A 22261-nucleotide genomic window follows, 5' to 3' on the forward strand; every position below is an offset into this window, starting at 1 on the left:
TCTACAACTTACACTTGTTTTTAGTAATTTTAAATGTTTCTTAAAATGTTTTTATTTATTTTTGAGAGAGAGACAGAGTCTAAGCAGGGGAGAGCCAGAGAGATAGGGAGACACAGAATCCGAAACAGGCTCCAGGCTCTGAGCTGTCAGCACAGAGCCCAATGTGGGGCTCGAACTCACAAACCCATGAGGTCATGACCTGAGCTGAAGTCAGACGCTTAACTGACTGAGCCACCCAGGTACCCCCTTTCTAGTAATTTTAAAAAGAGTGTTCGGTCTATAGGCCAGATTTCTATAATTTTTACAGTATTTTGTATAACTGGTACTAACGTTTCAAAACTACTTCTTAAATAACCTTAGGAAATTTTTAAAATGAGATATTTTGCAGAAAGCTGATGCTGTTACTTAAAAAAAATCTGCTCTTTTCTCTCATTAAAAAAAAAGAGGTATGAACCCTTTACTGACATTCTTAAGTATTTAATAATATTTAGGCAACATAATTTCCTTGAAGAATTTAAATTTATTTTTCCTTAGAAGCCTTTGAAACTCAAATACATTTTTTCCTTTTGATGTCATATTGTACTCATAGAAAAACCATTGCTGGTCTCTGCTGTGGATTCCTGTGGTACTGCTTTTGGATATCCTTTTAGCCTTTTAGGGAGAATTAACCACTAGTTATAAGATAAATGAATTGTTTGTTTGTTTCTTTATTTATTTAAAAAATTTTTTTTAACATTTATTCATTAAAAAAAATTTTTTTTAAGTTTATTTATTTTTGACAGAGACAGAGTGCGAGCATGAGCTGCAAAGAGAGAGAGGGAGACACAGAATCCGAAGCAGGCTCCAGGCTCCAAGCCGTCAGCACAGAGCCTGACGCGGGGCTTGAACTCGCGCACTGTGAGATCATGACGTGGGCCAAAGTTGGACACTTAGCCAACTGAGCCACCCAGGTGCCCCAAATGCTTATTCGTTTTTGAGAGACAGAGAGAGACAGATCATGAGCGGGGAAGGGGCAGAGAAAGGGAGACACAGAATCCGAAGCACGCTCGAGGCTCTGAGCTGTCAGCACAGAGCCCGACGTGGGGTTTGAACTCACAAACTGCAAGATCATGACCTGAGCCGAAGTCGGTTGCTCAACCGACTGAGCCACCACCCAGGTGCCCCATAAATGAATTGTTTATTTAAAAGAACGTGTTAAATAATTCTTATGTGCAAATACCATGAGGAGTACAGAGATGAATATAATACGGTTTTCAACCTTAAGAAGCGTATAAGCTTTTTTTTTTTTTTCCTCTTAAAAGTATTTCTTCTGGAGGGTCCTATTCTAGTATTACTAGTTCTTCATCTGCAGTAATTAATTGCTGTTTGGAATTTTTTCCTTATTGAAAAAAATTCTTTTTTTTTTTTTCAACGTTTTTTATTTATTTTTGGGACAGAGAGAGACAGAGCATGAACGGGGGAGGGGCAGAGAGAGAGGGAGACACAGAATCGGAAACAGGCTCCAGGCTCCGAGCCATCAGCCCAGAGCCTGACGCGGGGCTCGAACTCACGGACCGCGAGATCGTGACCTGGCTAAAGTCGGACGCTTAACCGACTGCGCCACCCAGGCGCCCCGAAAAAAATTCTAAACATATCTCAACTTCATTCTACTTTTTGAGAATTATAATTGAGTTTTGTTGTTTAATCCTTTCAAATCTCTTTTAGGTTTCTATTATTGTGTAGGTGACTTAGTCATACATTTTATTTATGTTTAAGTTCTCTGTTCCTGTGATTTAGTCAAATATTTATGTCTTTGCTTTTACCATTGTTCATTCGTTTGTTCTTTCCTTCGTCCTCCTCCTTCTCTCCCTCTTTTTCCTTCCTTTCCTTTCTTTTACCTGTTTCTGAACTGAAATAGGTAGGGGAAAAACATATATGTGCATATATATATATGTGCAAAAATATATATGAATATATATGTGCATAAATGGTGCTTGAATAGATTTGCTCCCAAATCAAATTGAATTGTGCTGTTCTTATTTGAATCTAACTCTCTTGCATGATTACTGAACCAGAACTGTGATTCACGTGTAGTAGATATATTTCTTTTATTTCTTATTACTTATTATTAATAATATATATTATACTGAGATTGATTATAAAATTTGAGAATAGTATTCTTTGGTTTTCTTAGGTTTAGCATTAAAAGGAATATAATATTTACTGGGAACAATACTAACCTGACCTTCACCTTCTTTTTAATAAAGTTAATGTTTTAGAATATTTTTAGATTTACAGAAAAATTACCAAGCTAGTACAAAGAATTCCCATATACCTTTGTACCAAGTTTTCCCTAACATCTTACATTAGCATAGTACATTTGTTAAGGGTAATGAGCCAATATTGATTCACTATTAAAAGTCCACATAGCTTATTCAGATTTCCTTAGTTTTTTATTTATTTATTATTTATTTATTTTTAATGTTCTTTTTACGTTTCAGGATCTCATCCAGGATATACCACATTGCATTTAGTTGACTTGTCTTCTTAGGCTTTTTTGGCTGTGCTTGTTTCTCAGACTTGTTTTTCATGACCTTGACAGTATTAGTCTTGACCCTTTTTTATAAGGAATTTTTATCAGTGGGTGCTTAATATTAGAAAATCAGGGTAATCATTTGATATGAAGAAATAAATTAACATAAAAGGTAGATATATGTGTATATATACATATTTACATTTAATAGAATGATAACGGTACTTAGAATCTTAGCATTCTTTCTAGTTCTGTAGAAATCGTAGACTGAGAGATGGGAAGACTTTGTTCTTAGTAGATTAAAAAGTAGTAAAGTTTGGAATTAATGAAAAATGATATTTGCAAGTATAATTTTCTGAATAGATTCTATAGGATAAAGAAATCTAGATATTTGGGGTTGGTAAGAAATTTGTGTGCTATTGGGAATGGCCTATAAGACATGGAATAATTGATGATGGAGAGAGTGGGGACAATTGGTAGAGAGTCCGTAAGGAGGCAAGAAGGAATGGGATTTAGTGTACAAGTGCAGGAGTTGGCTTTCGATACGAGCGTGCATAGTTCATCAATAATAAGGGAAGACAGAGAACATGGGCAGATACAAGTAGGTAGTGAGAATTCTCTTCTGATTGTATCTATTTTCTTAATGAGAGTGAGAATGGGGGAGACATTGTTGGGGCCCTGAAGAGAATATATAAAATAGGTCTCTAGGAGACTAAGAGAGTAAATGGATTAGGAAAATGTAGGAATGCCAGGGGACACTAAAGTCCACTTAAAGTTAACAGTCACGAATTTACTTTTTTTTTTTTTTTTTTTCATTTTTTATTTTTTTTTATTTTATTTTATTTTTTAATATATGAAATTTACTGTCAAATTGGTTTCCATACAACACCCAGTGCTCATCCCAAAAGGTGCCCTCCTCAATACCCATCACCCACCCTGCCCTCCCTCCCACCCCCCATCAACCCTCAGTTTGTTCTCAGTTTTTAACAGTCTCTAATGCTTTGGCTCTCTCCCGCTCTAACCTCTTTTTTTTTTTACACAATGGAATACTACGTGGCAATGAGAAAAAATGAAATATGGCCTTTTGTAGCAACATGGATGGAACTGGAGAGTGTGATGCTAAGTGAAATAAGCCATACAGAGAAAGACAGATACCATATGGTTTCACTCTTATGTGGATCCTGAGAAACATAACAGAAACCCATGGGGGAGGGGAAGGAAAAAAAAAAAAAAAAAAAAAAAACAGTCACGAATTTAAAGCATGGTTGTGCATGTTTTCCTGTTGTTTAGCTGTATGGGCAGAGGCATGGAGTAGGAAGAGAGTTGGTTTTAACCAGGGTTGGGGTTTTGACTAATGGATTAAATAAAGTGATAAAGGGGCAGGGTGGTGAAATTGTTTGCAAGGGAGTGATTATGACAATATATTGTAGAATCTAAGATGATCATGAGGGAAGTAAAGACATGAGAGGCGGGTGATGGACATCAAAGGTATTGGTAGTAGTGATACAGGGGTCTGAATTACAAGATCTCTTTTATATGGCTCTTGACCTTAGAATTGGTTTTACATTTTTAAAGTGTTCTAAAAAATAAGAAAGAAGAATAAGAATATCCAACTGAAGCTGTATGTGGTCCACAAAGCCTAAGATATTTACTATGTAACCCTTTACAAAAGTTGGCTGACCCCTTTAATAACTAATGGATTATAGATCCCTCTGGAGTTGAAAGAATAATTGAGAAATTAAGCTGGAAGGGTAACTGTGCTTTCAGAGTGGGATGCTTGAACTTGAAAATGGTGCAGTTACCTTTAATGGCAAAGTTCTAAGATTAAGTTATGACCATAAATTCTTAACAGACTTTCTTATATTTGTTTCAAAAGGAAGTCACCTATACATTCTTTTTTACCTTTGTACATAACCCTGCATCTCTACTAATGACATTAACAAAAGAAAAGTCAATTGTATTCTGCCACAGCTAAATTTGAAATCAATAAGTATTGCAGAAAAATTTAATGGCTCTAGGAAATGGATTATAACTTCTTAAGTAGGTTTTTAGAATTTACTCACTTGTGTTACGTGGCATATGTGGAAGATTAAAGTAGAAATCACTGTTTTTGATCTTGATAGCAAAGGGAACGATACTTCATATTTTACTGTTTTTTGAGGTGTATGTTTGATTAAAAAATCTGGAAAACACTTGTAAAATAGTAAATTTACTTTTTGGGATGTTCTTAAGTGTCATATCTATACTGTTGCAGTTATCTATTTTTTTTAATGTTCATTTATTTAAGAGAGAGAGAGAGAGTGGGGGAGGTGCAGAGAGAGAGGGAGAGAGAGAATCGTAAGCAGGCTGCATGCTGTCAGCACAGAGCCCGATAGAGGGCTCGGTCTCACGAACCGTGAGATCATGACCTGAGCCAAAATCAGGAGTCTGACACTTAACCGACTGAACCACCCAGGCGCCCCACACAGCTATCTATTGAATAACAAACCACCCCAAAACTTAGTGGCTTACAACAACATTCATTTGTTTTGCTCATGAATTTTCAGTGTTGGCAAGGTTTTTTTTTTTTTAATTTTTTTTTTTTCAACGTTTTTTATTTATTTTTGGGACAGAGAGAGACAGAGCATGAACGGGGGAGGGGCAGAGAGAGAGGGAGACACAGAATCGGAAACATGCTCCAGGCTCCGAGCCATCAGCCCAGAGCCTGACGCGGGGCTCGAACTCACAGACCGCGAGATCGTGACCTGGCTGAAGTCGGACGCTTAACCGACTGCGCCACCCAGGCGCCCCGGCAAGGTTTGACAGAGACTGAGCATCTCTGCCTCACATCTTTTGGATCTACCTGATTGGGCCTGGAACATCTACTACCAGGATGGCTTACTCACATGGCTGACAAGTTGGTGCTGGCTGTTAGTTCCTCTCTGCATGGAGTTCTCTCATGGGGTCACTTGGGCTTGCTCCAACATGGTGGCTGGATTCTAAGAGCAAGCAGCCCAAGAGACAGAAAATAGTCCTGAAAACTGGCACATTTATATTCTCTTGGTCAAACAGGAACAGATTCAAGGGAGGGGACATAGACGTCCTCCATCCCCCATTTGATGGCAGGCAAACCAAAGCATCCTGGGCTTGTATTTTAAAACTGCCACGTGTGCCTTAATACAGGTAACAAAGGCATTTATGTCTCCATCCATTTTTCAGTGTTCGTCTTAAATGCCCCATTCCCATGAACCCTTCCTTCATCCCATCACTGAGTTTAATCTCCCCATTCTAGGGCCCTCTATGGCACTTTGTTGGTTCCTTTTTTATGGCACTTACCTGCTGTTTCATGATTTTTGTGTGATCTTTGCTTGCCACCTCTGTGTGCAACTCTGCATTCCATTCAGTGGTGCTTTACTCAGAGTGGTTGCTTAATAAACGTGCTGAGTTGAAGGAAATAAAAGAAAACTTTTTCTTAGAATTAACAAATTGTGTTTAAATGTTGTAAAATAATAATTTACCAAATGGGATGTTGGTGAGCTGCCAGGTGCAGGTTGTTTAAAGTTGAAAGAGGTAGGAGACTAAGTAGAAATAAACCATCAAGGTGATGAAAAAAGTAAATGTTGAGATAAAGAATTATAAAGCAAAACATTTTTTTTTAATGTTTATATATTTTGGGGGAGAGAGAACGAGCATGACCATGAGTGGGAGAGGGGCAGAGAGAGAGGGAGAGAGAATCCCAAGCAGGCTCCACACTGTCAGCACAGAGCCCCAAGCAGGGCTCGAACCCATGAACCATGAGATCATGACCTGAGCCAAAATCAAGAGTTGGATGCCCAACTGACTGAGCCTCCCAGGTGTTGCCAAACATCCTCTTTTCAACTGAAGTACAATTGACATACAACATTGTATTAGTTTTAAGTGTACAACATAGTGATTTGACAATTGTGTACGTTAGCTTTCCAAGCTAAGTGTAGCTACCGTCTGTCACCATACAAAGTTCTTGCAATATTGTGGACTGTATTCCCTATGGTGTACTTTTCATCCCAGTGGCTTACTTGTTTTATAATTGTAAATTTGTATCCCTTAAGCACCTTCACCTATTTTGCCCATCCCTCTATCCTCCCCTCCTCTCTGGCAACCACCAGTTTGTTGTCTGTATTTATGAGTCTATTTTTTATTTTGTTTGTTCATTTTATTTATTTATTTTATTTTAATTTAGTTTTTATTTTAGTGCAGGTGGGAGACGGAGAGAGAGAGAGAGAGAGAGAGAGAGAGAGAGAGAGAGAAAATCTTGAGCAGGCTCCCCTGAGCCAAAATCAAGAGTTGGATTCTCAACTGACTGAGCCACCCAGGCATCCCTGTTTATTTTTTTTAGATTTCACATTATAAGTGAAATTACATGGTTCTTGTCTTTTTTCTGTCTGACTTATTTCACTTAGCTTTATACCCTGTAGGTCCATCCATGTTGTTGCTAATGACAAGTTCTCACCCCTTTTTATGGCTGAATAATATTCCATTATATGTATAGGTGTGTGTGTGTGTGTGTGTGTGTGTGTGTGTGTGTGTGTGTGTGTAAATGGCACATCTTGATCCATTCATCTGTTGATGGACACTTAGGTTGCTTCCATATCTTGGCTATTGTAAATAATGATGCGTTGAACATAAGGGTGTATTTAACTTTTCAAATTAGTGTTTTTGTTTTTCTCTGGTAAATACTCAGAAGTGGAAGTTGTATGGTATTTCTACTTTTAAATTTTTAATTTTTAAGGAAGCTCCATACTGTTTTTCATAGTGATTGCATCAATTTACATTCCTACCAATATTGTAGAAAGGTTCCCTTTCTTCCACATCCTTGCCAACACCTGTTATTTCTTGTCTTTTTGGTACTAGCCATTCTGACTAGTGTGTGGTGATATCTCACAGTGGCATTGATATTCATATCCCTGATGGTTAGTGATGTTGAGTTTCTTTTCATGTGTCTGTTGGCCATCTTTGTGTCTTCTTTGGAAAAACATCTAGTCATGTTCTCTGCCTGTTTTTAAATTGGATTATTTGTTTATAAAATAATATAAGAAAATTTATTATTAATTTAAAAAGCAGAACAACACAAATAGTAAACTATAGGCTGGCAAATGGCATATGTGATTAGCATATTTTCTGCTTGAAGTTGGCTTTTTTTGTATGGCCTCCTGAAGTTAGGCTGAAATTCTCAATGAAGCAGGCAACACAAATTCAGCTGATTAACAATCTTAATTCTGTCTGCAATCTTAATTCCTCTTTCATGTGACATAACATTTGTAGGTTCTGAGGATGAGAATGTGCATATGTGTGGGAGGCCATTTTTCTGCCTACTATACCATCTAAGTTGGATAACAGGCAGTTGGAAATTTAATCTTGAAATGCAAGTGGAAAGTAAATTTATTTCACAGATGTTTATTAAGCTCACACTCTGTGGTAATTACTTACCAAATCCTGGGGCTACTAAGATGCAGTTCCTGTCTAGGAGCTCTTGGTTCAAAAGGGTGCGCTCACGTAAATAATCTTAACGTATTAAGGACCACAATGAAGGTGGTAGGTACAAATCACAATGCATTATAAATTTTAGTAACAGTGTGCCTTGAGAACACACTGGGATAGGACTGTTCAGGTCTACTTCACATGCAAAGATAAGAAGAGGGAAACAATGGGCTACCTTAAGAGACTGCAAATAGTGCTGTATGCCCAAAAAAGGGAGGTAGTGTTTATGTGAGGGAAGGATGATCATGAAGCATTTTGTATGCAACATTCTGGAGTTTGAGACTTTATTGTATATGTGACATGGAAAGCCACTGGAGGCTTTGCATTTTAGAAAGAACACTTTTTTTTTTTTTTGTAATATGGAGAATGGATTTGGAGAGAACAAGGTTGAAGACATGGAGATGGATTAGGATATAATCTAATATAGGTAAGAGATAAAGGCCTACAGGATATAAAGTTGTGGCAAAGGAGTTGAAAAAGAAGAGATTTAAGAGATAATTAAGATTTAAGATTAGATTGACAAGATTTTATGACAATTAGATTTGGAAAGTGGGGAGTGGGAAGAGGGGTCCAGATATCACCTAGGTTTTTGGCAACTGGTTAGATGTTTTAAGCAAGATAAGCATAAGACTTGGAGTAGTACGTTTGTGTAGAAGATAATGGATTTGCTTTTGGATTTGTTGAGTCAAGTGACATCTAAGTGGTATGGTTTATAGGTAATTGATTATTTCATATGAAGCTCAGGAAGAAGGTTAAGGTTATAGGTACAGATTAGGAACGATTGGGACATATAGATGATAGTTATTCAAACCATGGGATTGAGTGAAATTGCCCAGGGAGAGAAAACAGAGTAAGAAGGCCTATGGCAGAACTCCAGGGAATATTAACATTTAAGGGTAGATGGCAAAAGGAGGAGCCCAGGAAAAAGAAGGAATGATTAAAGTTAAAAGCAGAACTAAACTGGCACCTAGAAAGTTGAAGTGTAGTTAGGGATGCATCTGCTGTCATAGTCTGCAAAGGGTCAGGTGAGTAGAAGACAAGTGAGGCCATTGAATCTGATAAGTTATAACAGAGTTGAAGGCATTGTTGTAATAAACACTGGGATTTGTATCCTGCCTCCATCTCTTATTTTACTGTGAGAATTTGCAAGTTGCTTAGCTTTTGAGCTTTAGTTTCTTCTTTTGAAAACTAAGGATGAGAATTATCTCAAAGAGTTGGTTTAAATATTAGATGAAATTAGTAAACTCACATTAATCACCTAGTGTAGTTCCTAGTAGATAATAGGGATTCCTTAAAGAGTAGCTGTTAACAGTAATGGTGTAGGTTTGTTGGTAACCAAAGCAGTGGTGTCTTCAGTGGTAAGTGGTAAGTGATATTGTAGCTAAGAAAGACAAAAAACAGATTGTGTTGGGTTGAGAAGTGAAATGTTGGGGAAGTTTTTCTTCCCTCCCAAAAGCTTTGCCTCTATGGGAAGGAAGAGGTTATGGAGTAATTTTGTTGTTAAAAGGCATCCACCTATTGAGAAAACTATCTAAGTGGAGAAATAGGGCAGAGGCTGAGTTTAAAGTAGCTTAGCATGAGTAGAATATGTAGAAGATGGTACAGTGAATATAGAGTTCAGAAAATTTTGAAAGTAAAAGAGATGTCAGATCCATGGTCTTTATTATTTTGATTGTTTAAAGGAATCATATAAATTTAAACATTAGAGACCAGAGTTTATATACATTTAACAATGGAAATTCTGAAGATATATCCCTTATATCTCACAGAACTACATTTAGTAATCACTTATAAAGAGCCTTATTCACCCCCAATTTAAAAATCTCCGCATTTACATATGTGAATCATTCAAAAGCTTTTTCTTGACACTTTTTCTTATGAGGCTTAGAACCGGACACAGTGTTCAGAAAACCTTTGACCAGTGCTAGGGAAAATATGAGGATCATCTTTGTAGTTTTGCCAACACTCTTTAAAGAAATTTGAAACCCAGAGTAGATAAAAGACTTTTTATCTACATAAGGAACTGGTGGTATCACTAGGATGAAAATCCAGGTCTCCTAACTATAATATGGTATTCTTCCTATTCCAGCTTAATACCGAAATGAAGACAAAACCCTCTACATGTAAAGAATCAGTATGTAAAAATCTGATAAATCAAGAGAATTATTTGATTTCTAGAACTTTTATCTCAAGAATTATCGATAATATGCTAGAATTATAGATTTAAGTTTTTGCATAAATTGTGAATTTACACGTTTAAGTCAGTTCACAAATAACTTTAGGAAAACATTTAATTTGTACATTAATACCTACATTTTATTTTAATTATGGCTTTAGAAGTTGTAGGTTGCTTAGCTTTTGATTTATTGTAATCTCTGGAAAGTTCAGATGAATACTACTAATAGTTATTGTTTATTAAGTACTTATTAAGTACTTGTGCTTTGGTTAAGCCCTTTGTGTTGCTTATCTCATTTAATCTTTACAATAACCGTAAGAGGTTAAGTATTCCTATTATGAGGAAACTGAACTGAAAGTTGTCATCAACTTGGAAAAGGTTGCATGCACATCTAATAAACAGGGTAGAGCTGAAACTTAAATCCACACAGCTTGATCCCGGTGTCTGGTTGTTTTTTTTTTTGTTTTTTTTTTTTTTTAGTTTCAAGTTTTTATTTAAATTCCACTTAGTTAACATACAGTGTAATATTAGTTTCAGGTATAGGATTTAGTGATTCACCACTTATATATAATACCTAGTGCTCATCACAAGTGCCCTCCTTAATACTTATCACCCATTTAACCCATTCCCCTGCCCTCCTCCCCTCCAGCAACCCTCAGTATGTTCTCTATAGATAAGGGTCTGTGTTATTGCTTGCCTCTCTCTTTTTTTCGCCCCTATCTTCATCTGTTTGTTTTTTGAATTCCATATGTGAGTGAAATCATATGGTATTTGTCTTTCTCTGACTTATTTCTGGCAGTCTATGCTTTTTAACAACTGTCTTGTTTTTTCATTATTTTAAAATTTGTTTATTGTAATGTACTGGTTTTTAATCTCATTCAGATTCTATTTGTTTCATTTGGAATTTAAAAATATAGACATGTACTCATTCTTGTTGAATGTGATTTTTATTGAATCAGTGACTGATCACAGATAAGGATGTTGAAACATCTTGTAGTGAAGACTTGAATTTATGAAACACTCTTTATGATACTTTGCCAGAATGATGTGAAATGCTTGGTAAATATTTTGGGGGGATGGTATTTTACATTTAAATGCAGGAAATGTTGAATATAACAATATAATACTTAGTTGAATACCATAAACATTTTAGAGAAATTATAATACAAAGCATTTGTGAATGGCAGGTGACTAAAAGTAGATAAATCTTAGATGTTTTAAATTGAGACTACCAGAATATTTCATAACACCTTACCAACTATAGATTGGATGTTGTACTACTAGGTACTTTCACCTATTGATATTCTAATTCTTTGTTACTTGCTTTTCCTTTGAAAACAATGACACTATGTTTTCTCCCTTTCCTGACTCTCTTATATCATTTTTCTCCCTTTTCTGCCTAAATTTAGATTTAGAAATTATTAAGCCAAGGGTCTCTTTCATGGAATGCTACACATGGTGTCCTTTGTTAACTAGCTAGTTACAGACCTCATCTTTCAATCCTACATGGCTGATGTTAAAAGGGTACTTTAGTTAAGTGCTCCAGGGTAGATGCGCATTTAGAGGAAGCAGTTTCAAATCTTAATAGCTACTTTTAATATAGTCTAATACATGTTAAACTTTTATTTATCTGGAAGGAAAATGTCTTTTTTTGAGTTATGGTTTACCTGAAAATTGGCTGAAAAATGATTTGCAGTACCTGATACCTTGTTTTTTAAAATCAATTAAGGGGCGCCTGGGTGGCTCAGTCGGTTGAGCGTCCGACTTCAGCTCAGGTCACGATCTCACGGACCGTGAGTTCGAGCCCCGCGTCGGGCTCTGGGCTGATGGCTCAGAGCCTGGAGCCTGCTTCCAGTTCTGTGTCTCCCTCTCTCTCTGCCCCTCCCCCGTTCATGCTCTGTCTCTCTCTGTCTCAAAAATAAATAAACGTTAAAAAAAAAAAATGAAATCAATTCAAATGACCAAATCTTAATATAATTTCACTGATCTTAGTACCTTTTGTGTGTTGTTTTTTTTTTTTTTGTTTTGTTTTTTTGTTTTTTTAAGTAGACTCTATACCCAACCTGGGGCTTGAACTCATGACCCTGAGATCAAGCGTTGCATGCTGTACTGACTGAGCCAGCCAGGTGCCCCTCAGTACTTTTTGCAGCATTTAATGGCTTTCCTAATGTGTTACCACCTCTTAAGGTGTTCCTTGTGAGTAAAAGATAATTAGGTAACCAGCTAATTTGCAAGAGATATTAGGATACAATTAGTCCAGGTAAAATCTGAAAGTTTCCAAACTGCATGGAAAATCACCAAATACAAAGACAGTTCCATTTCTATAATGATGATCTGCTTGTAATTTATTATTTCAGTGGCTAGGTTAGAGACTAAATTAAGAGCCAGAGGAAAATTAGTTGGTCTCAGTAATAACACCCTAACTGGTCATTTGAAAATACTTTGTGTGAAAACACTGTCATCTGAAATATTATGGATGTATTCAGTAAATGTGAGCTATCAATACAGACATTATCTTATTTAATCCTTATTACAGTTCTATGAGTTAATATTATTATCCTGAATTTACAGATGAAGAAAAGAGGTTTAGTGAAGTTATCCCATCTAAGGTCTTGTAAAGCTGTAGGATTCTAACCAGACTTTTCTGATTACAGGGCCCAGGTTCTTAGCTGGTAGACTAGATTGTAGTAAACTGAAATCTGATGCTAGAGCTATACTTTTAGTGACAGTGAACTTTTAATGAAAATCTTTAACTGCCAAACAGAGTCCAAACTTAAAATATTTTGCTTCTGGAAGTATGCATTTTTACCAGTCATGCCAATTGGAACTTAACTTCTTTAGTTTCAGCCTACTGTTCAAAGATTTGTGATAATTTAAGGTGATATGTAGAATTAAAAAGCTATAAGCACTTCTTTACTTGAGATCTTACCATTGACATTCAAGTAAGATATGGTGGGAAGGGGAAATGATAGAAGTGAAATGTTATGGAGTAGGGAATTATGAAACTTTCTGTAAAGGGACAGATAGTAAATATAGTAAATGGCTCTGACAGTCATATGGTCTCTTCTCAGCTCTTCTAAAGCAGCTATAGGCAATATGTAAACAAAAAAGAGTGTTGTCATGTGTTAATAAAACTATAAAAAGGGGCAGGAGCCTGGATATGGCACATTTACCAACCCCTAATACAGAAAATCTTGTAATTTCTGCAACTAAAAGATGAGATTTATTTAGATTTATTTGTGATGATACTGTTTATGCAGAGTGGAAGTTTTCCTTTATTGAATGTATTGACAAAAAAAAATTACCAAAAGGATGTTAATAATATAAGGAGAGTGGGAATGGTACCTAATAGTATTTCTGTGACTACTTAGATTAAGTACCTCATAAATTATTTGATGATTCTAGAATATACTTCATTCATTCATTCCTTAGTTATCTTTTTTCTTATCTTGAAAAAAATCTGCCATTTTCATTAGAGTTTTCACTAATTTTAATAAACTTTCTTTCCTTCATCATAAGTTAGAGAGGATTACTATAAAAAGACATGACACATAATTGGGGATGGTTTTATTTTCATTGAATTTATTTTGAAAAGTGATACCTGTGATAGATTGAGGCTTTTTGTGTAAATATATACAGTTGGAAGTATAGGATCAGAAATGGAGTACTCAGTTATAGTCAGTTTTCAATGTACATTTTATAGATTTCTTATTATAAGAAGTCTTCACCCTAGAGATGCTTTCTGGTGCCACAGAATTTCACTAAACGTGTCATTTGTGGTATTGGCTAATACAGATATTAAATTGAAAATACACTTTTTAATTCTTATTCTCAGAGATTCGTCAGCGAACTGCAGCTCAGAGAAACCTTTCTCCAACACCAGCAAGCTCTAGCCAGGGCCCTTCTCCACAAGTTCCAGTATCTCCTGGACCACCAAAGGACAGTTCAGCCCCTGGTGGACCCCCAGAAAGAACTGTTACTCCAGCCCTATCATCAAATGTGTTACCAAGACGTCTTGGATCCCCTGCTACTTCAGTGCCTGGAATGGGTAAACAGAGCACTTAATGTTATTTACAGTTTATATTGTTTTCTCTGGTTACCAATAAAACGGGCCATTTTCAGGCAGTATGGAAATGGCATTTCATTTGGAAATAGCAGAGCAGTTATCTGATTAAGCAGGAGTTCCATATTCAATTAGCCATAACTCTTTACAGCTGGCACCTTGTGATACTGAAACCTATTTCTTGAGCTCATTTAACTGTTATGGCTTCTTTGTTTAAATGGCAATAAAACTTTGTAGTATTCTGTAGTCAACAGTATAGCATATCTTTTTATATTCAGATTTAGAATGGCTCCAGATTTATATAAAATGGGGATAGAAGAGAACACTTTTGGAATATATTCATGTTTTTTGCTAAACTCTTCACATACATTTTTAAGCATGACAACATATTCCAGGAAGACTATTTCTGCATTGTAGTCTACAGTACTATTATTGTTACTATGGGCTGGTAGATTTTTCTTTCATTAAGCCAAGAACCTTAGTATTTTCTGACAGATACTTTAGCATAAAGTTCTATTAAATTAACATGCTGCCTTTACTATTTCATTTCTTTGGATTTTCTTTGTTCAGTGTGGTAGAGCTCTAGGGGAAGACCCCATTTTTGAAGTGTAATAGATTATATTACCCTGATTATTATTTCTTTTGGAGTGTGATGGTACATGGAAATCTACTGCTTCAGCAGATCACATTATTTTATATAAATTTCCATGTCATATTCTTGAATATGGTAGTAAATGATTTATCTTGTCTTTATTTATTTATTAAAGTTTATTCATTTATTTTGAGAGAGAGAGAGAGAGCGCGCATACACACACGGGGCAGAGAGAGGGAGGGAGAGGATCTCAAGCAGTCTCCATGCTGTCAGCACAGAGCTGGATTTGGGGCCCAGTCTAAACCGTGAGATCATGACCTGAGCTGAAATCAGGAGTTGGACATTTAACTGAGTGAGCTACCCAGGGCCCCTATTTATCTTATTTTAGGATATTTAATTCTAATTTTTCATGATTCTAATTCTATTATTTCATGAGTAATTACTAACCTATAATTTATAATGATTTTGAGGCTAGTGAGTAGTTGATATCAAGTATACAGGGCACTTATATAATAAAAGCAATCTAAATGTTACTATGACAGTAGAGTTTTTTCCTGCTTTGCGTAAAAAAAAAAAAAGGAGCATAAGATTTTAGAAAACTGTTAATTTATAAACAAATTAAGAAAGCTGGCTGCAAATTAAATGTATATAAGTCATAACTTTAAAGTAGTTACTGAAAAAATACTTTCAATTTGACATATAATGATGTCACTTAAGGCAGCCATGTATTTTGTGAAATTTAGAAAAATTAAGTTGATTGAAAATTATTTATCTTTCTGTTATTATCTGATTGATTTGAAATACACATGATTTGTAAAGTTCTTAGTTACTGAAAAGTTATGAAAGAACTTTTTCTTGCCTGAGAATGCATGAATTATATACATTTGTGTATCTAATTAGTTTTAAGGAAATAAACGTGTATTTATTTATTTTGAGAGAGAGAGAGAGGGAGAAACCTGTATAAAGTAATAAAAACTGTATTGCATGTATAAGAATAGGGTTATAGAGGGAAAATGGCCTAAATTTCATGATCATGTAAATAAAGCATATTTTACTAATATTCTTGATTTTGTTTTCCATGTAGAAGAGTATTTAAGTTGTACATTGCCAAAAATATGAATGAGTTAAATGATTTCTTATAGAGAAGATTAATAATTCATTTTTTCATTATGCCATATTTGTGGAAGAGAATCAATCTAATGTGTATTACCACAGGGCTCCCATATGTTTGAAAATTAATAACCAGCAGGTACTTGATAATTTGCCAGGCTGTGTAAAAATGACCAGTATTCCTACAATGATTGCTTTTGATGTTTGTATTAATTACCGTTATCCATAACAGCATAAATGTGAAGATGTGTTATTTTAAAAGTCATCAGTATGCACAGCATTTAAGATATTTTTTATGAAATCTGTTGTTTTATGTATCCAGATTCCTTTATGGACATTTTCATTTTAAACATGTAGAAGTAAACTATTCCAGCAAAAGGTAATTTGACTTGAAGGCTTTCAAGATATAATTTGGCATACTTATTCTAGTTGAAAACTTGATAATGAGTGTGCATTATCTAAGTGTTTGCATCCAGGTTTACTTTTTGATGATAACAATTGAATGTTAATACAAGTAAACTAATATCTGATGAAATCTGAAAAAATGTTCTTGATTTGTTATATTAAGAACTTATTCTACAACTTAAATTTCATTTGTTAATTGCTACAATTTTGACATCATTTGCCCTTTTTTAGATGGCAACGGCCTTTAGGTTTGTGGTGATTTACAAAGCAAATCTCTTTTATTATCCTTTAAAACATTAACATAGTATTGTTACTTTTAAACTTTGGTTTTTGTCAGAATCATTTTGAAAACCTTGTATCCTTGTATTGCAAGGCTTATTCCAGCAACGTCTCATTTTGTTGCAAAGTCTTCTGTGAGGTCTTCATGTAAACCTTCATTGCTGCCCATCTTATTTTTGTGTTCATCCTGCCTTGCTTTACAAAGGCAAACATCACTTATTTTATTCTCTCACTTTCTTCTTAGTGCTGCCTTCTGTGTTGTCTCTCAGTTCAGAGTATCTCCTACAAACAGTTCTCTTTCGGTTTTCAAAGTTTGTGGAGTTACAGTTCATAACTCTTCATTTTTGTTGTTGATGTGTTTATGTGATGTAAATCACTAATTAAAACTAGGTTATTGGGGCGCCTAGGTGGCTTAGTTGGTTGAGCATCCGACTCTTGATTTTGGCTTGGGTCATGATCCCAGTGTCGTGGGATTGAGCTCCACATCAGGCTCTGTGCTGAGCACGGAGCCTACTTAAGATTCTCTCCCTGCTTCTGTACCCTGCTTGCGTGTGCTCTCTCTCAAATAAAAATGAAAGTAACGAAAAAGCCCCCCCCCCAAACTATGTTATTCTTTTACTCTCTATTCTCCATTTGTCTCTTCTGATATTGCCTAGTTTATTACATGAACACAGTATGTCTCTCTCTTTGGTTAGATCTTCAGTTTTTCTCAGCAATGATTTGTAGTGTTTAGTGTGTAGGTTTTGTATGTTTTTTTGGTTAAATGTATATGTAATTGTTTCCAACTTTTGATCCTAATGTAAATGGCTTTGTTTTGGTATCTCCAGTTGTTCATTGCTTATATATATATATATATATATATATATATATATATATATATATGATTAATTATATTATATATATTATATATATATTATAAGCTTATATATATATATATGCAATTAATTTTTGTATTTTGGTCTTGTATCCTGTAATCTTGTTAAACTTGCTTATTAGTTGTATTAGTTTTTAAATAGATTCTATAGTATTTTCTACATAGACTCTTACATTGTCTGTGAATAACGGTAATTTCTACTTCTTTTCTAATCTGGATTCCTTTTGTTTCTTACTCTTACCTTATTGCACTAGCTAGAACTTTTAGTATAATATTAAGTAGAAGTGTCAAAAGCAGGGGCGCCTGGCTGGTACAGTTGGTGGAGTGTGTGACTCTTGATCTTGAGGTTGTGAGTTCAAGTCCCATGTTGGGTATAGAGATTGCTTAAAATATTAAAAAAAAAAAAAAAAAAAAAAAAAAAGAAATTGCAAAAGCAGACATTCTTGCCTTATTGCTGATCCTAGGATGAAAGAAGTTACTTTTTCACCAGTCAGCATGATGTTAACTGTAGGGTTTTTTCTGTTGTTGTTGTTATTGTTTTGTTGTATCTGGATAACTTTTATCAGGTTGAGGAAGTACCCTTTTATTTCTAGGTAGCTGAAGACTTTTATCAATAATGGATAATGGATTTTATCATATTTTTTTTCTGCATCTCTTGAGATGCTAATAATGGGGTTTTAGTTTATTTAATGTCTGTTCATACAGTGAAATACATTGATTTTTAAATATTAGACTATCTTGCTTCCCTGGGATAAATCCGACTTAGTCATGGTGTTTTATTTTTTATATATATTGTTGGGTTTGATTTGCTAAAAGTTTGTTAAAAATGTTTGCATTAATTTTCCTTAGGGATATTGGTCAACAGTATTTTTTTTTTCTAATAATGTCTTTGTCTGATTTTGCTATCAAACGTATGAGAAAGTATTCTCTCATCTTCAATTTCACAGACAAGTTTGTGGAGAGTTTATATTATTTTTTCCTCAAATGTTTGGTAGAATTGACAGGTTGAAGCATCTGACTCTGGTGTTTTCTTTGTGGAGGGTTTTTTGTTTTTGTTTTCAAACTAAAAATTCAGTTGAAAAAAAATCTACAGACTAATATCCCTTAGGAACATAGATATAAAGTTCTTAATGAAATTTTAGCATGCTGAATAGTTACCGGTTTCTTGTTGAGTAAGCTGTGGTAGTTTGGTGGTCTTTCAAAGGATTTGTCTATTTCACTTAACTTTTGAATTTATTGGGATAAAGCTATTCATTATACTCTTATTATCCTTTTGATATCTTTATAATTTAGATTTATGCCATTTCTTTCATTCCTGTTGATAGTATTTTTTATCTTACCTTTTTTTTTTTTCTCTGATTAGTCTGGCTTGAGGTTTATCAGTTTTGATCTTCTCAAAACAACCAGATTTTCTCAATTATTTTTATATTTTCTATTTTATTATTTACTCTTTATTCCTTTATTCTGTTTATCTTGGGTTTCATTTGCTCTTTTCTTTTAGTTTTTTAAGGCGGAAGCTGAGTTCATGAATTTTAGATTTACCCCCTTTCATAGATGTTTAGTGTTATAAATTATCCTCTAAGCACTGCTTTAGCTTTATATCATAAATTTGATATGTTGTTTTTTCATTTTCATTCAATTCAAAATTCCATTTTGATTTTTCTTTGAACCCTCGGTTATTTAAATGTATGTTATTTAGAGATTTGTTATTTGGAGATTTCCTTGATGTCTTTCTGTTGGTGATTTCTAATTTAATTCTATTGTGTTCGGAAAACATACTTTGTATTTGAATCTTCTTAAGTGTACTGAAACTTGTTCTATGTCTCAGAATATCATCCGGCTTGGTAAATGTTTTATATTCACTTGAATACATATTCTGTTTCTGTTGAATAGAGTGGCTATAAATGTCAGGTCAAGTTGGTAGCAGATAGTGGTGTTCAAGTCTTTTACGTCATTACTGATTTCTGTCTTTATTCTGTCAATTATTGAGAGAAAGCTCAATCTCCAACCGCATTATTTTGCGTGTATAAATAAATAAATACTATTATATATATACACATTATATATATTGTATATATATGTTGTATATACTGTTATATATATATTTTATATATTATTGTGTATATATATTGTATATACTATTATGTATACATATATAGATTACATATATACCAAATATATACTTGTCTATTTCTTTTTGTACTTCTGTTAGTTTTTGCTTCATGTGTTTTGAAGCGCATTATGATGCATATGTATGTTTAGGATTATTGTGTTCTCTTGATAAATTGACTCCTTTGTCATTATAAATTACCCTTTTTTATCCCTGATAATGATATTAATACAGCTACTCCAGATTTCTTTTGATTAGTGTTAGGAAATTTATATATATTGTTTCTGTTATTTATTTTTAAACTATTTGTGTCTTTGTATTTTATTAAAAAATTTTTTTTAATGTTTATTTATTTTCGAGAGAGACAGAGACAGAATGAGAGTGGGCTAGGGGCAGAGAGAGAGGGAGACACAGAATCTGAAGCATGTTCCAGGCTCTGAGCTGTCAGCACAGAACCCGATGCGGGGCTCGAACTTACGAACTGAACTGTGAGATCCTGAGCCAAAGTCGGACACTCAACTGACTGAGCCACCCAGGCACTCCAATGTTTATTTATTTTTGAAGGAGAGAGAGACAGAGTGTGAGCAGGGGAGGGGCAGAGAGAGAGGGAGACACAGAATCTGAAGCAGGCTCCAGGTTCTGAGCTGCCAGCACAGAGCCTGATGTGGGGCTCAAACTCACAGCTGTGAGATCATGACTCAGCCACCCAGTCAACTGACTGAGCCACCCAGGCGCCCTTGTATCTTTGTATTTTAATTTTTTTTTTTTTTTGAAACAACATATATCAGGTCTTGCTTTTTAATCTATTCTGACATCTTTGGCTCATAATGGAGATGTTTGGGCTACATACATTTAATATGGTTGGTATATTTGGGTTTGAGTTTCAGTCTTCTATTGTGCTATTTATTTTTTTTTTTCTATTTGTCCCTTCTGTTCTATTACTTCTCTGCCTTCTTTTGAATTGAGTATCTTTTATTATTTTATTTTATCCTTTTTCATTGCCTTACTAACTGTATTGCTTTCTCATGTTATTTAAATTTTTTTTTTTTTTTTACATTTATTTATTTTTGAGAGACAGAGAGAGACAGAGCACAAGTGGGGGAGGGGCAGAGAGAGAAGGAGACACAGAATCCGAAGCAGGCTCCAGGCTCTGAGCTGACAGCACAGAGCCCGACGCGGGCTTGAACTCACAAACTGTGAGATCATGACCTGAGCCGAAGTCGGACGCTTAACCGACTGAGCCACCCAGGTGCCCCTTTTTCACATTATTTTAGTGGGTGTTTTGGGGTTTACATATGTCTTATATGTATATACTTTAACTTACAGTTCACCTTCAAGTGATATAATACCAGTTCACAAGTAGTTTGAGATTCTAACAACAGTATACTTAGGTTTCTCCTTTCCTGGACTTTGTGCTATTATTTCCATACATTTTACTTCTAGATATGTTGTAAACCACACACACAAAAAGAGTTATTTTTCCTTTAAGCTATCAATTATATTTTAAAGGGATTTAAATAATGAAAGTTTTCTATATTTACCCGCATGGGAACCATTTTCGTTATTTTTCTTTCCTTTGTATAGATCCCACTTTGTGTCTGATGTCATTTTCCTTCTGCCTGAGGACTTCTTTTAACATTTTTACAGTGCAGTTCTGCAAATGATGAATTCTTTCAGTTTTGTACATTTGAAAAAGTTTTAATTTTGCCTTCATTTTTAAAAGATGTTTTTGCTAATACGGAATTCTAATTGATAGTTTTTCTTTAAAAATATTGTTTTACTATCTTTTGGTTTTCTTATTTTCTGATGAGAAATCTGTCATTCTTATCTCTGTTTCTCTGTATGTAATGCACCTTTTTATGGCGGTGTTTAAGATTTTCTCCTTATCACTGGTCTTAAGCAATTTGATGATCTGTGCCTTGGTGCAAAATTATTTCTTGTGCTTAGGGTTTGTTAATATTCTTGGATTTGTGGGTTTATAGCTTTCATCAAATTTGGAAAATTTTTGTGCATTATTTTTTTGCAGTACTGTTTTCTCTTTCCTTTCTTATGGACTCCAATTATATGCATATTATGCAGCTTGCTGATGATTTTTTAAAAAAATTTATAGGCTTTTCTTTGTGTTTCATTTTGTATGGTTTCTATTGCTATATCTTCAAATTTACTTTTTCTTTTCCCTGTAATATCCAAAGTGCTATTTATCCCATCAGCAGACTTTTCATCCTAGACATTATAGTTTTCATCTGTAGAAGTTCAGTTTAGGTCTTTTAAATTTTTCCATTTCTTTACTACCACATTGAATCTTTCCTGTAGATTCTCAAGCGTATAGAATAGAGTCATAATAAGCATATATTTGTCTACTGAGGCGCCTGAGTGGCTCAGTCAGTTAAGCGTCCAACTTCAGCTCAGGTCATGATCTCACAGAGCCCTGTGTCGGGCTCTGTGCTGACAGCTCAGGGTCAGGACCCTGCTTCGAACTCTGTGTCTCCCTCTCTGTCTCTGCCCCTCCCCCACTCATGCTCTGTCTGTCTCTGAAAAATAAATACATGTAAAAAAAACCAACAAAATACAAAGCTTTAAAATAATGTGTATTTGTCTACTAATTCTATAAACTGTCATTTCTAGGTCATTTTTGGTTATTTTT

At 34.7% G+C, this 22261-nt stretch overlaps 1 protein-coding gene across 4 annotated transcripts in view; it reads left to right on the forward strand.

The window, feature by feature from the left end:
• LNPK (lunapark, ER junction formation factor) overlaps positions 1-22261 on the forward strand; it is a 75391-nt gene that overhangs the window by 39701 nt on the left and 13429 nt on the right. For all 4 annotated transcript variants that reach the window (XM_060621808.3, XM_060621809.3, XM_060621806.3 and 1 more), the window contains one exon: positions 14020-14232. In XM_060621808.3, the coding sequence (XP_060477791.1) occupies positions 14020-14232 (213 nt within the window). The remainder of the gene's footprint in view (positions 1-14019; positions 14233-22261) is intronic.

This window comes from Panthera onca, chromosome C1 (genome assembly GCF_046562875.1).
Source record: "Panthera onca isolate mPanOnc1 chromosome C1, mPanOnc1 haplotype 2, whole genome shotgun sequence".
Taxonomy (NCBI): domain Eukaryota; kingdom Metazoa; phylum Chordata; class Mammalia; order Carnivora; family Felidae; genus Panthera; species Panthera onca.